Source organism: Artemia franciscana, chromosome 3, assembly GCF_032884065.1.
Source record: "Artemia franciscana chromosome 3, ASM3288406v1, whole genome shotgun sequence".
NCBI classification, from domain to species: domain Eukaryota; kingdom Metazoa; phylum Arthropoda; class Branchiopoda; order Anostraca; family Artemiidae; genus Artemia; species Artemia franciscana.
This window is the reverse complement of record NC_088865.1, coordinates 10,187,975-10,203,808: the sequence shown is the minus strand read 5'-3', so window position 1 is coordinate 10,203,808 and position 15,834 is coordinate 10,187,975. Positions and strand designations below refer to the sequence as shown.

Here is a 15,834-nt window from a genome sequence, read left to right as displayed (position 1 = left end):
ACTATTCGTGGCCACGTTCCTATTTTTAACTGGGAAAAGTCTGAATTGACTAGTCCCTCTTAATTTATTAAAATCCCAGAACAATATTTTACTATTATGCCGTCTAGCTGTATCTTCCAGATACTTGGCAATTTCATCCATGGCCTCTACTTCAAACCTCCTTAGTTCATATTTTAATGATTTCTCCACTTCCTTTACTTTCCTTTTGTTTTCATGTGACCTATCACTCAGATAATTCTTGTATAAACGCCTTCTCCTGTCCATCAAACATAATTATTTTTCACTAATATTCCTAGCTGCACTCCTAACGTTCTTCCCTAAGACACCATCAGTAACTTCAAAATTGTTTCCCTAGAATTATTCCATCCATCATCCATATTGTCAAATTTTCTACTCTCCAGTTTAGTATTCAACTGTTCCAGGAAAGTTTCTCTCAAGTTCTTATCCTGGAGTCTACCAACATCGTTACTTCCCGAGAGGTAGTTACCCTTCCTAAATTTCAGCTTTAAATTAACCCTATACACTACTAGGTGATGATCATTACTTTTAACATCACCAACAGCACACCGATATACCATAGTATCTTGTATTGATCCTGTCAGTCTTTTAATGACAATAACACAATCAATGAACAGTAAAAATGTGTTTTTTACTCTAAGAGTCGGTAGAACATTGTAACTCCAACTTCTTTATAGAGTGTCATGAACATTTTATTAAGTAGCAAAATCATATGGCAGACATAAACTTATATACAACTATTAAACATTGACTCTTAAGTTAAGAAGGTGACTTGATTACACATAAGAACAACATTATTTATATACACGAGAAGAGAAAAAGAAAATCAGATCTTGAAATTGTAAGTTGACTTATTGAGCCATTTTAGTTTGTTAAACTAAGACACGAAATTTACTTTCCAATAGAAAGGAGAACTATGTAACTGCGAGTCGTCAAAACTTGTTGGCAATTTTCCAGATATTTTCCGTATATGAACCATTTGCGACATGTTTACGTTTTGATTCTTTTAAGCAATTTCCTATTTTGTTTATAGTTCCAATATATTCGATAATCAGTAACCAAAAATTGGTATATTTTTTTAACTAAAGCATAACACAAAAAAACATACAATATGAACAATAGCACTAGTTTCTTTCCAACTCAAAACGGTTCATATATTGTTGAGCCTTACTTGAAAATGAGAGAGCAAACAGGAGATGTTTTATTGATAACAATCTTTCATATAGAGGTTTCTGAAATCATCATTCACATTTAATATAAATGCTGATAATGTACTTTGTATGCCGAGATTCGCAAAGATGCAAATTAATCAATTGAACAATTTGCGAATTTGTTTTATTAATTGAGCAATTTAATGAAAGTATATCTAGTGGAGACGTATTCAGATATTTTCCTTGAGTTGGAGTGGAGGAAAGAGAGGGGCATTTTTCAATTTCCAAATTACTTCTAGATTTTACATAAAATTTAAATGAAAGAGAAACGAACCGTTGTATATAATTTAGTAGCATTAATCATAAGCCATGCATTGTTTTGTTGAAGTTTGATATCTAACTTTTACGTTCTCTTTGATTAGGGCTCCTCGTGTGATAGAGTTTGCAATATTTCGTTAAACCGATTTTTAATGGAGGAAAATATTTTTGGGGTACCTCTAGATTTATCACTTAATTAGAATTGTAAGCACAGAAATAAGGAATATTTATGTATATGTGCGTTATAGCATTTTGATACGGTACTCATTTTATATTTGATTTTCACTCAGTTCCCACGAACAATATAAAGGTTGCGGTGCTTCATGAATTTGTTCTTTGAGCAAATATGTATGTTGGTAAAATCCAAGGTTCGTTATTAATTTAGATTTGAAATCACAGACAAAACGAATAACTGAATAAATAACTAGTGAATAACAAGTTAAAAATTTTCCTCCCTTATGTTTTTACTTAGTAAGAATGTATAAAATAGCTTTATGTTAAATAAGACGGTTAGAAAACTACAGGCTAATTCTTTCTGGAACATATCCACAATACGCTCTCCTTATAGCTTCTCCCTGTGCCTTACAAGGTATTATAAATCTTTCCCAGCCTAGTTTAATTGACTCTAAGATTTTCATGTCTGATCACCATTCACAGATCTTGACCTATACTTCTTCTTTAACCTTCTGTTTCCTCCAGTCTCTCTAGTCCGAGTTTTTGCATCCACTCTCAGAGTTTGAGCAACATTGTCACTTCCCTTCTTTCTTTGGTGTTTAATTGTCCCCGAAACCCAACGTTCTATCCTATCTTTTCGTTTTTTTGGCAACACTGGCTCCAAAACATCCTTCGCAAACGTTGATTCTGAGAAATCGTCCTTTTTTTTATCCGACACTGTTTTTGAACTAATCTTGTGAAGCAAGTTTTTATCAAATAAACTATTCACGAAATCGGCGATCATTGTTTGTACTGACTTTTCTGGCTCCTTTTCCACTACATTGTACTTAATAAAGCGTTTACACTTGGGATTCTTTAGTTTGGAGCTGATTTGTGGAGAGCCTTTCTTTGAAAATCCTAGACTCCATCTGTCGTTGAATGCACTATTATATACAACGTATCCATTCATCACTTCTTCTTGGAACTCACAATATTTGTTTCTGAATGTTGCCTGAAATATAAGATAAATGCATAAGCCTTAGTCTTTGAGCTTAAAAAAAATAAAATAAAAAAAAAACAAGTTTTTTTTTAACTGAAAGTAAGGAGCGACATTAAAACTCTAAACGAGCACAAATTACTCCGTATATGAAAGGGGCTGTTCCGTCCTCAATGCCCTGCTATTTACGCTCAAGTTTTCTACTGTTTTAAAAAGTAGAGTTGAGAGAAAGAGTCAAAGTTTAGCGTAAAGAGCAAGGCTTTGAGGAACAGCCTCTTTCATATACCAAGTAATTTCTGTTCGTTTTGAGTTTTAATGTCGCTCCTTACTTTCAGTTAAAAAAACTTGTTTTTTAATTAATTTCTGAACGTTTTTGAATTAATGCATGTTTTGATTCTGGCTCTCCGCACATGAATAATTAAAACGAAATTTGAATATTAATTTTGGTTGGCTATAAAGCTTTCTCTTAGTTTTGATCGGACGATTTTGAGAAAAGAGGGGTGAGGAGGAGGCCTAGTTGCCCTCCATTCTTTTGGTTACTTAAAAAGGTAACTAGAACTTTTAATTTTTTACGAACGTTTTATCAGTAAAAAATATACGTAATTTACGAATTAACTTACGTAACAAACTTCTATATTCATATGTTTTTATTACGTATATGAGGGGGTTTACCCCCTTGTTAATACCTCGCTCTTTACACTAAAGCTAAAAAAAAATCCCAATTCTTTACGAATCACAAGGCCGTAGAATAAATAGTAGAAATTGCTAAAACTACTTTAGTGTACAGAGCGAAATGTTTAGCAGGAGATGAACCCCTCATATGCGTAATAATTTTTGTTCTTTTTAAGTTTTAATGCTGCTCCTTCAGTTGAAAAAAAACTTGTTCATGTTTATTTTTTCATTGCTTTTTGTTTCAAATAATGTTAGAAAATCCTGCGCCTGCTTCATGGAAAGTCTCTTCTCCCATGACAAATTCCTCTATGGAAAGAGCCTCCCATGTAACTCCATCCCCTCAACCAGAAAAAAAATCCCCCTGAAAACGTCTGTAAACTTCCCAATAACCATTACTATGTGTAAACGCTGGTCAAAGTTTGTAACTTGCAGCCCCTTTCCCGGGGAGTGTGAGGCAGTAATTCGTCCCCAAAGACATAGTTATTAGGTTTTTCGTATATGCTTAACAAAATGGCTATATCAAAATTTTGATTCGGTGACTTTGGGAAAAAATAAGCAAGGGAGGGTACCCTCCAATCAAACTAAGTACCATCCAATTGTTTGGTCACTTAAAAAGGGAACTAGAACTTTTAATTTTCGGTTAGAGTGAGCCCTCTAGAGACATTCTAGGACCACTGGATCGACACGATCACCCTTGAAAAAAAAAGAAAAAATAAACACGCACCCGTGATCGGTCTTCTGGCAAAAAATACGAAATCTCACATTTTTGTAGATAGGAGCTTGAAACTTCCACAGTAGGGTTCTCTAATACGTTGAATGCGATGATGTGATTTTCGCTATGATTCTCTGACTTTTAGGGTGTGTTTCTACCCATTTTCCAAAATAAGGCAAATTTTCTCAGGCTTGTAACTTTTGATGGGTTTGATGAAACTTGATGAAACTTATGAAACTTGATCAAAATTTGATTAAACTTATATATTTAAAATCAGCATAGAAATCCTATTCTTTTGGTGCATCAATTAGTATTAAAATCCCTTTTTTTAGAGTTTTGTTTACTATTGTGCTCCTTATTACAGTTCGTTACCAAGAACTGTTTAATGAAGCAATTATTACATAAGAAACCAGGTATATTAAAAGATGGATGTGATGTAAAAGATACTGATCTGGATTGTTTTGACTGGCTACCAAGTTTTTTTTTTTTTTCATCTGTAATTGAAGGATGAAGACGGACTAATATTTTTTTTCCCTAATAGTATTCTACCTGTTTTGATGTTTTACTTGTTATATGGTACCATTTTGATGTTTTACTTGTTATATGGTACCATAAGGCCAAAAATTATGAAATATGCGAACGATTGTAAACATTCTTTATTCACATGATAATCAGGAATTCTTACAACCTTGTCCTAACAGAAAAATGGTACCCTTGATCAAGTTTGAACGAAGGTCTTACACCAATAATACTAAAGCCGGGCCTCGACCTATTTTATTCCACTTAACCTCTGTTTTGTGAAGTGGGTGATAAATAAATTATTATTATTATTATTATTATTATTATTATAGTTTTCAGTAATATGAACTACCATCAAAGTCCATCTACGCTATAAAATTATCACACATATAAATGGATTGATCCTGTTGTGCATTTTGGCTAAAAATTAGTTGACGGACACTTGTCAAGAAATTACTTTTGTCCAATTTAGCATTTTATATTGTGGGTCTATAATCAAAATTTGACTACGGCATAGCTGTCATAATAGTTATGAAGACAGTGCAAAGAAAATTAGCAAAACCATAACTTACTGTCTGGCAGCTAAGCAAACAAGACATACTTCAATGAGGGGAAGGAATTTGACAACTGAGGTTCCCACACTTGAACTATCCCTCTAAACAAAAATTCATTGAGGAAATGAGTTTGACCATGTCAATTATTAAGTGTCTATTGAAAATTTGGCTTTTCAAACAAAGGGTTTATAAAACCGTGAATAAATAGATGGAAAGCTCTAAGTCAAATAGTTCATGGTAACGAACTGCAGTAAGGAGCGACCCGGCTCAATAGTTAACGAAACTCTAAAATACAGAATTTTGATGCCAATAGACATATCAAAAGAATTGGCTTTTTATGCCAATTTTAAATATATAAATTTCATCAAGTTTAGTTTTACCCATCAAAAGTTATGAGCCTGAGAAAATTTGCCTTATTTCTAACAAAAGGAGGAGCACCCCCTAAAAGTCATATAATCTTAATGAAAATTAAACCATCAGATTCAGCGTATCATAGAATCTTACTGTAGAGGTTTCAAGCTCCTATATGCCAAAATATGGGATTTTGTTTGCCAGATCATGGATGCGTGTTTTTTTGTTTTTTTTTTAGGGGTGATTGTATCGACCCAGTGGTCCTAGAATGTCGCGAGATGGCTCATCCTGACGGAAATCAAAAGTTCTAGTGACTTTTTTAAGTGACCAGAAAATTGGAGGGGAACTAGGCATCCTCCCACGCTCATTTTTTTCCAAAGTCACCGGATCAAAATTTTGTTCAGCTTAGACGAAAAATTTAATAACTACATTTTTGAGGACGACTTAATCCACTGCAGTCACAGGGGGAAGGATTATAAGTTATGAACTTCGCCCATTGTTTACGTACGGTATTGGTTATTGGGAAGTATGCTGACGCTTTCAGAGAGGATTTTTTTCCGGTGGTGGAGGGTCAGGCGGAGGGGACTGCACGGGAAGATCTTTTAATGGAGGAATTTATCAAGGGGGAGAGAATTTCCATGAAGGGGGCGCTGAATTTTCCACCATTAAAAAAAATACCAATGAGAAATTAATTTTAAAAAACAACAAGTTTTTTCAACTGAAAGTAAGGAGCAAAATTAAATCTTAAAACTAATAAAATATATGAGAATATTATTATATGAGGGGTTTTGTCCCCTCCTCAATACCTCACTCTTTACGCTTAAGTATTTTTTAGTAATTTCAAAAGAACAATTTATTCTAATTAAATGTAACTCAGGGGTCATTCTTAAAGAATTAGAACAAAATTAGAACTTCAGTGTAAAGAGCGAGGTATTGAGGAAGGGATGAACCCCTCATATACATAATAAAAATATACAAATATAGAAGTTTGTTACGTAAATTAATTCGTAATTTTCGTATATTTATTGCTAATAAAAATGTTCGTAAATAAATTTAAAAGTTTTAGTGGCCTTTGTAAGAAGCCAAAAAAATTGGTGGGTGACTAGACCCCCTCCTTTGCCCCTTTTTTCTCAGAATCGTCCGATCAAAACTTTGAAAAAGGCATTTCGCCAAAAACAGTAAGGTTAATAGGCAAATTTTGTTTTAATTATTCATATACGGTGAGCCAAAATCAAAACATGCATTAATTCAAAACCGTACATAAATTAAATAAAAAAAAAACAGTTTTTTTTTAACTGAAATGAAGGAAAAACATTAAAACTTACAACGAACAGAAAATATTCCGTATGACAGGGACTGTCCCCTTCTCAACGCCCCGCTCTTTACACCTAAGTTTGACTCCTTCTCACATCTCTACTTTATAAGGCAATAAAAAACTTTAGCTAAAGAGCGGGGTATTGAGGAGGGGACAGCCCCTTTCACATACAGAATAGTTTCTATTCGTTTTAAGTTTTAATGTCGCTCCTTTTTAATGTTTTTTTTTTTTTTTTTTTGATGCTCTCATAAATCGGCCGCAGAGACTCGAAAGACGATATGTTACACAACTTAAATTTTACAAGAGGGTAGAAAACTAAAAAAGTGTGATTTACAATAGCGCTATTAAGGACCAGTTGTTTGTACAAGAAAGGTTTATAGACACCCAACACATCACATAAAACTTAATGAGACTCACGTCCCGGCCATGTTATAGTCAAACTTGTGGATAAAATCAAAATCACGCACGAGTGCAACGCCATTTATGTATCCGTCCAAGATTCGTATTTAAGTTGAGCAACGCTCAGCTTTCAAACATAAAATTTGTGATTGACGAGCAAGACTGTATCCAGGGAGGTAATCCAGGGGGTGATCGATGCATATAAACAAATTTGTGATGTGTTTTTAAAAGTTTTTCTAGAACACGCAAGAGAAAATAACCAAAAAAAAAAAACCGAATATGCCCTTGTTGACAGCAAGATTGGTTTGCGAATGATGAGATTTTAATCTTCCACCATTTCAATTTTCTCAAAAACTTACGGGGGGAATTTAATATTTAATATTAGCAGGATGGAAAATTTTTTGGATGTAAGGGTATCCTCCCCCCCCCCCCACCGCTGACGCTACTGGAAATATTCTTTTATTTTAATGACAGCCTCACAGATTTTGTAAGCTAGGAAACTATCTCCTTTCATCGACCATATTTAGTTTATTCTAATTTCTAAAAAAACTTTGATTAGGCTACTCCATATTTCTTATTAAAACTTTTCTTTTCAAATACTGACTTTTAAAATCTAGCAGTCTATGTGTAGTTCTAATTGTTCTCTATTAAGTTTGTTTATTTTTGTTTAGTTGTATAGATTGCTTATTTTACAGGTTTAACTGCATTTTCTAATACAATTTTTTAGTCTACGTCAGAAAGTGTTTATTCAAGCTGTGGGAAGCGGAAGTTTCACCCCTCTGAATAATTGATATTAATTACGCCGCTTAATCATACTTTGAACCCTAATTTGCAAAGTTTTAGGTGCAAAACATATCACTTTCCCAGGACTACCCAGGGCGAGCTTTTAGAAGCAAATAGCACATTTTCTGATTCTCCTATATTCTTAATTTAGAGTGGGCTACCATTAAAAACCTAGCAATATTTAATGAGTTAAATCTTTAAATAACTTTAAAGTTATTTTTAAATTAATAACTATTAATTAATATTAACCAAATATTATTTAATATAATAATTTAATATTATACATATATATATATATATATATATATATATATATATATATATATATATATATATATATATATATATATATATATATATATATATATATATATATATATATATATATATATATATATATATATTTTATATATATATATATATATATATATATATATATATATATATATATATATATATATATATATATATATATATATATATATATATATAATACTATTAAATTAACATTAATTAAAATAATTATTAATTTAAATTAATAATCTTTAAATAAATTTTCAATAACTTTAAAGATATTAAATCGTTAAATATGAAGCAATTAAGAATTCACTTGCGACAAATTTCTAGTTAAAAACAACAACACTATATTAAGTGTTAGTTAAAAGCGTTGAGTTGTTTAAATTTATCTGGGTCTCTTTCCCACTCCCTCTCTCTTTTTATTTTTCTTCTCTCTCGAGATTAAGATAAATTTACAATATGAACTCCTTAGCACTCTTTTAAAAGGGCTGTTTGAGTTACACAAAGCCCTGAACGCAAATTAACATCTCGGTTAAACTTATGTTAGTTATGTATGGTAATTCTTCTGAAGATATTCTTAAGCATGGTAAGACGTGACTTCCTGAATAAATCAAGTTCATCCCCCATCCTTTGTTAGAAACCGTTCACAGGAATGTCAATAGTGTTACATTCAAACAAAAACTACCAAGCAAAAGAATTCAACATAAACAAAGAAGTCAGAAGTATCAAAACTGAATGTGAGCACTACTTAGACTCATTTCTATTTATTGGGTGTTTCTAGTTTATATTCCCTAATACAAATTGGAATATTAGTTACATTCAGATAATGGTCTAGTGTTGTTGCGAATCTACAAAGGTCGTATTCAGGATTTTTACGGTGGGAGGGGGTTTACGAAACGGTTTTTTCAGGGGGAGTTACAAAAACTTAACAAACGCGTCACAAGTTTGTTTATACTCATTTTTGTTACGTTTTTATAAGTAAGACAAACATTTCAGGAAGGAGTTCAAGCTCCCTACCCCCCCCCTGGATATGGCCTTGGCCTCTACAGTTGTATCTTGGCAGTGACTTTATTTGGGAGGGTTAGGGGATAGTGAGCCCACTCTCCAAAAAAGAAAATTCCCTTAAATTTCCGAAATTTTTCAAATTTTCTACTTTTTTCTCTTACCAAATTTTGTCCCCCAAGCCTTAACGAGGAAAATATTTCTTCCTACTTCTACCCCCTTCTCAGAGCGACTTACTCCTCCCTTGCAGAGGAAACCTAAACGGTACCCTCGCATCGTGTGTGTCCCAATGTTTAAGTTCTACTTCTACAGGAAAATGTCGTTACTAAGGAACTCTATTACTTCTGAGGAGAGTATTACTAAGGACTAATTTTCAAATCTTTAATTTTAAGGCTTGACTGCTTGATTTATAAATTTATAATAAACTATACATATCCTCTATGCATACACATATTCTGTACTATAAATATACTGTATACGTAAATTTATTCTATATTATACATATAATCTATCTATCTATCTATCTATATATATATATATATATATATATATATATATATATATATATATATATCTGTCGGCTCATTATTGCATATCAATTCGCATGTCAAATAGTTCGTGGTAACGAACTGTAGTAAGGAGTGACCCGGCTCAATAGTAACCAAAACTCTAAAAAATTGATATCAATAGCTACATCAAAAGAATCGCATTTTAATGCTGATTTTAAATATATAAGTTTCATCAAGTTTAGTCTTACCTATCAAAAGTTACGAGCCTGAGAAAATTTGCCTTATTTAGGAAAATAGGGGGAAACACCCCCTAAAAGTCGTAGGATCTTAACGAAAATGACACCATCAGATTCAGCGTATCAGAGAACCCTACTGTAGAAGTTTCAAGTTCTTATCCACAAAAATGTGGAATTTTGCATTTTTTGCCAGAAGACAAATCACGGGTGCGTGTTTATTTGTTTGTTTTTTTCCCCAGGGGTCATCGTATCGACCAAGTGGTCCTAGAATGTCGCAAGAGGGCTCATTCTAACGGAAATGAAAAGTTCTAGTGCCCTTTTTAAGTGACCAAAAAAATCGGCGGGCATCTAGGCCCCCTCCCACGCTCATTTTTTTCCCAAAGTCAACGGATCAAAATTTTGAGATAGCCATTTTGTTCAGCATAGTCGAAAACCATAATAACTATGTCTTTGGGGATGACTTACTCCCCCACAATCCCTGGGGGAGGGGCTGCAAGTTACAAACTTTGACAAGTGTTTACATAAAGTAATGGGTATTGGGAAGTGTACAGACGTTTTCAGGGGGATTTTATTTTGTTTGAGGGTGGGGCTGAGGAGAAGGGGCTAAGTTGGAGGATCTTTCCTTGGAGAAATCTGTCATGGGGGAAGAAAATTCAATGACAAGGGCGCAGGATTCTCTAGCATTACTATAAGAAAACAATGAAAAATAAACATGAAAACGTTTTTTCAAATGAAAGGAAGAAGTAGCACTGAAACTTAAAACGAACAGAGATTATTACGCATATGAGGGGTTCTAAAAATACTTTAGCATAAAGAGCGAGGTATTTAGGAGGAGATAAATACCTCGCTCTTTATGCTAAAGTATTTTTAGTAATTTCAACTATTTATTCTACGGCCTTTCTGATTCAGGGGTCATTCTTAAAGAATTGGGACAAAACTTACGATTTAGTGTAAAGAGAGAGATGTTAACGAGGGTACAAACCCCCTCGTATACATAATAAAAATATAAGGTTATGACAGTTTGTTACGTAAGTTAATTCTTAAGTTACGTATATTTTTTAATAATAAAAACATTCGTTAAAAATTAAAAGTTCTAGTTACCTTTTTAAGTAACCGAAAAATTGGAGGGCAACTAGGCCTCCTTCTCCACCCCTTATTTCTCAAAATCGTCTGATCAAAACTAAGAGAAAGCCATTTAGCCAAAAAAGAATTAATATACAAATTTCATTTTAATAATTTATGTGCGGAGAGCCCAAACCAAACATGCATTAATTCAAAAACGTTCAGAAATTAAATAAAAAAAACTAAATTTTTTAGCTGAAAGTAAGGAGCGACATTAAAACTTAAAACGAACAGAAATTACTCCGTATTTGAAATGAGTTGTCCCCTCCGCAATCCCTCGCTCTTTACGCTAAAGTTTGACTCTTTGCCACAATTCTACCTTTTAAAACAATTAAAAGCTTTAGCGTAAAGAGCGAGGGATTGCGGAGGGGACAACTCATTTCAAATACGGAGTAATTTCTGTTCGTTTTAAGTTTTAATGTCGCTCCTTACTTTCAGCTAAAAAAATTAGTTTTTTTTTATTTAATACCAATTTAAAGCGTTAATTGTAATATATAGTCCTATTCGTACAATGTCAGGAAAATACGTAGAAAAGACTTTGATAATGTTTCAAAATTCACTAACGAGAAATCCCAAGGTTAGAAAACACAAGCATAAGATATATGGAGATATGCCTAAAATAATTTTTGAGGAAAATACTTAATACATACATGTATATTTCAAAGCCAATAAAGCCAAATAAAAACAAAAGAAACTGATAAAGTTAAAGAAAAACATCTTATTTACGGACATTTATACCTTTTAAAATAATATTACCTATTACCGCTACACATTTAGGAGAGTCAGATTTGTGTACCCCCTAGTAGCAGCTCCTCAGCACCATTAAACAAATACCCCCTCAAATTCACAAGTTAAATGATAATGATAGTAGGTCCAAGTTTAAAAAAATAAAATGATAGTTGGTCCTGATAGGCGGTATGTTTGTCCCCTTTGTAAAGATGATGATGAAGACTTGGATCATTTTCTCCGGAAATGCCCGGTGCTTTTGGATTTACGGGAAATTTATTTGCATGGGATTAATTTGATGCTTCCGGGTATTCTACAAAATAGTAACCCAATCACAATATTTCGAGCGGGAGTATATATAGATAAATGTTTAATAAGAAAAAAAAGTTTTATATGATTAATTTCTTTTGTAGTTAGATTAGGTACTTTTTGCGTTGAATTCTATTTTTTTGTGCGTGTTCGTACTGTTGTTAATTTCCTTGCTTGTTTGTTATTTATTTATATTTTTGTGTGTATATGGCCCACGGGTTTTTGAAATACACCTATCTATCTATCTATCTATATTGTAACGTATATATATATATATGTAAACAATATATATATATATGATGAAATGAAATGAATTGTATATACGAACAATATATATGAATTTGATTGAAATGAATTGGTGTCTACCCGTGATATTTCAAATGGAAATATTGCATTATTATATATATATATATATATATATATATATATATATATATATATATATATATAGGGGTGGGCCAAAAGTCACTGACCCTTTTTATTTTTCAATACCTTTTTATTTCTTAATATTTTTTATTTTCTTAATATTTTTATTTTTCTTCAGATTTTAGAAATTAATAATGGAGAATTACAGCACCGTACAACTTACACAAATTGTTAAATTTTGCTATGAAAATAAAGGCTCAATAACTCAAACCCAAAGAGCTTATTGAAGGCATTTCAATGCGGGAGAAATGGGTCAGTGACTTTTGGCAGACCCTGTATATATATATATATATATATATATATATATATATATATATATATATATATATATATATATATATATATATATATATATATATATATATATATATATATATATATATATATATATATATATATATATATATATATATATATATATATATATATATATATATATATATATATATATATATATATATATATATATATATATTTATATATATATTATTATATATATATATATATATATATATATATATATATATATATATATGTCAAAAAAGAATCATAAGAACCCTACCTAACCTAATTTACTTTTTCCTAGACAACGTTTTATTTATATACCGAAGGCTATGGGTAATCTATTAGAGTGGGAACTGGCACTGGTGTCAAAAAAGAATCCCCAACACCATTTAACGCTTAGACCATTTAACGATAAGCGTCTCTTGGTACTTTTTCCAAACTTTGAAATTGTGCTTTATTTTCAGAAACTGATATCAGACAACTTAATGCTGTCAACTAAAACTAATTGTAATTGAAATCAGAAAACTAATTTTGTCAATTACAATAATTAGATTAATTTCGTCTTATTATTACACTAAAAAAAGGCCAAGAAACGCCAATTGCTAGATGGAGTTGTTGATCGACATTAGCGACTGTTTTCACTCTTATAAATTAACATTATGTTTAGTGTTTTGTTTTTGGAGGTTCATCGTGTTTTCATTTTGTCCTTAGGTCTTTTATCTGTGTATTTTTGAGGACGGTCAAGTAAAGGTCTTGACCGAAATATCCGCATATTTACCCTTCTTTTTCCACTAGCATGAACTATCCCTATCTTTTTTTCTTCACAATTTTCCTCATTTTTGTCCACATGGTACCTACTATCTTCAACATATGCTTTTCCCGAGCTCTTGTTATCCCAATATCTCGAGTAATTTTCCAAGATTCCAAGGATGAGATATACGAAGATTAGATGCAGTAGGAAAACGTTCCATTTGTGAAGAAATATTTAGCGACACTGGCAATTTATCTGTCCTTTCAGAAATTATGGATCTGTTGTATAGGCGGCAACCAGCAAAAGGGCATTTGATTGAAATGAATGTGAATTGGTGTTGACTCAAGATGCTTCAAATGGAGATATTGCATTAGTCTAAGTCATTTATATGGTTTTATGCAAACTTATAACTGTCTATGCTTAAGTGGTTTATCATAGTTGATATTGGTATGCCGATGTAATGCTTCTATTTGAATAATTCACCCTCCGGCTTTGACAATATAAAGAGGCCTATATGCTTTAACATTGATTTTCGATTAAGCAAACGGATCAGCCAAAAAAAAAAAAAAAAAAAAAAAAAAAAAAAAAAAAAAAAAAAAAAAAAAAAAAAACTCGGGAGTCTTCAAAAGGGTTGGGTTTACGTTCCGACAATGCTGTTAAATGATTTTTATCTTCCACTTCAGAAGTTAGGCGAGAAAGGATTATATGGACAGTAGCCTCTTGTCTCTATGTTCTTTGTTTTTTTGTTTTTTTTGTTTTTTTCGGTGAGCTGCGTATGGTCATCAGTCCTGTATTACAATTCGGGCTATTTTGTTATGGCTCTTGATTTGTCGTTTATTCTAAATTTGTAACTTTATTAATTCTAAGCACTCGAATATCAAACTTTTAAATTCAAATTTTGAATCTGAGATTCCTTTTATTACTTGCAATATTTTGACAATTTCTTTTAATAGTTTGGAGGTCTATTGAGAATAAGTGAGATCAGTGCTTATTGCGAATTAGTTTGGATGAGGTATTGGATGGATTAATTGCGTATTGCCATCAGCCCTGTACTACAATCAAGCAGTTTTAGCTCTTTTTTTAGTTTTCCCTTTTTGTTGGGGGGGGGTGAACTATACTTGGTCATCATCCCTGATCTGTCGATTATTTAACGCTGGGAAGTTTTAGGTCCAATTTTCTCTTTATCCTTGGGCAGACAAAGTGTAGGCTAAAACTTCGCTAGAAGACAAGTAACAGAGAATTGTAACAACTCAGTTAGGCTTTCTGGCCATACTTTAATCAGGGTTGTCCTCTAGACGTTATCATAGGTACAAAAGGGTATGGGAAGGGGGGAACTATAAAAATCTGAAATTCCTTAAGAGGGGTGGGGGCAACAGGCCTGAATCCTTTCCTCCCCCTACATACAAGCCTAAGTGACAGCTCTAGTGCGAAGATAGAATTCCTCACAATTATAATTCTGCAAAATAGTAGAGGGAGTTTGGCACATTCCAGAGAACGGTGGATAACTGAAAAATATGATTGTACCTTTAATTCTGGCCGCCCCTTCCTACTGAAACATAAAAATTTTCTAGTAGAAACAGACTGTATTGAAACTCTTCCTTCAATATTCAAGGGTTTGATGTATAATTGACCTAGAAAAAAATACTATGTAATTATAAAAATAATACAATTAAAAAAAACTCAGTATTGAGCTATGTATTGAGTATTGAGTATATACATATCAGTATTGAGCATGGCACAATAAGTTTCAAAGAGCAGTGCCCAAAAAGAATAAAACTATCAGATCTTTTTACAACCTTCTATGTTGATGTACGAAAATTATTCGTATTCGTATTCGTTTATCTAAAATAGCTATCGTAGCACTCAAAAATGAACGCTAAATTACGCTACTTTTACAATCACGAAACACTTTTACAATTCACTTGTTAAATGTTCTTACGAAATATGGTACAAAGGAGTTTGCGAATCTGTTCGTACGGCACTTGACTGGTTCTAGTTTGTTGTAATGCCAAGTATGTCTGCTGATATGATGCGGATGGTGGAAGTATGGATCGGTGCTTCTCGTTTGTTAATAGTGATTCCCTAAATTTCATTATTAGCTCATGTCTTCGACCGAATAAGGTGGGCAAATTCAAGAGCTCAAGGGCACTTTCGTAGCTTCTGAAACTGGGTCCAAGTATTATCCTAGTAGCGCGTTTTTGGACATGTTCTAGTTCATCTGCCATGTAA

The 15,834-nt window shown here is 32.4% G+C and overlaps 1 protein-coding gene across 6 annotated transcripts in view; it reads right to left on the bottom strand.

Annotated features, from left to right (window-relative positions):
• Positions 1–685: 685 nt before the first annotated feature.
• LOC136024863 (uncharacterized) overlaps positions 686–15,834 on the bottom strand; it is a 73,261-nt gene continuing 58,112 nt past the window's right edge. For all 6 annotated transcript variants that reach the window (XM_065700379.1, XM_065700378.1, XM_065700382.1 and 3 more), the window contains 2 exons: positions 15,130–15,236; positions 686–2,652 (listed from right to left, as the gene is read on the bottom strand). In XM_065700379.1, the coding sequence (XP_065556451.1) occupies positions 2,122–2,652; positions 15,130–15,236 (638 nt within the window). In that variant the 3' untranslated portion in view covers positions 686–2,121. The remainder of the gene's footprint in view (positions 2,653–15,129; positions 15,237–15,834) is intronic.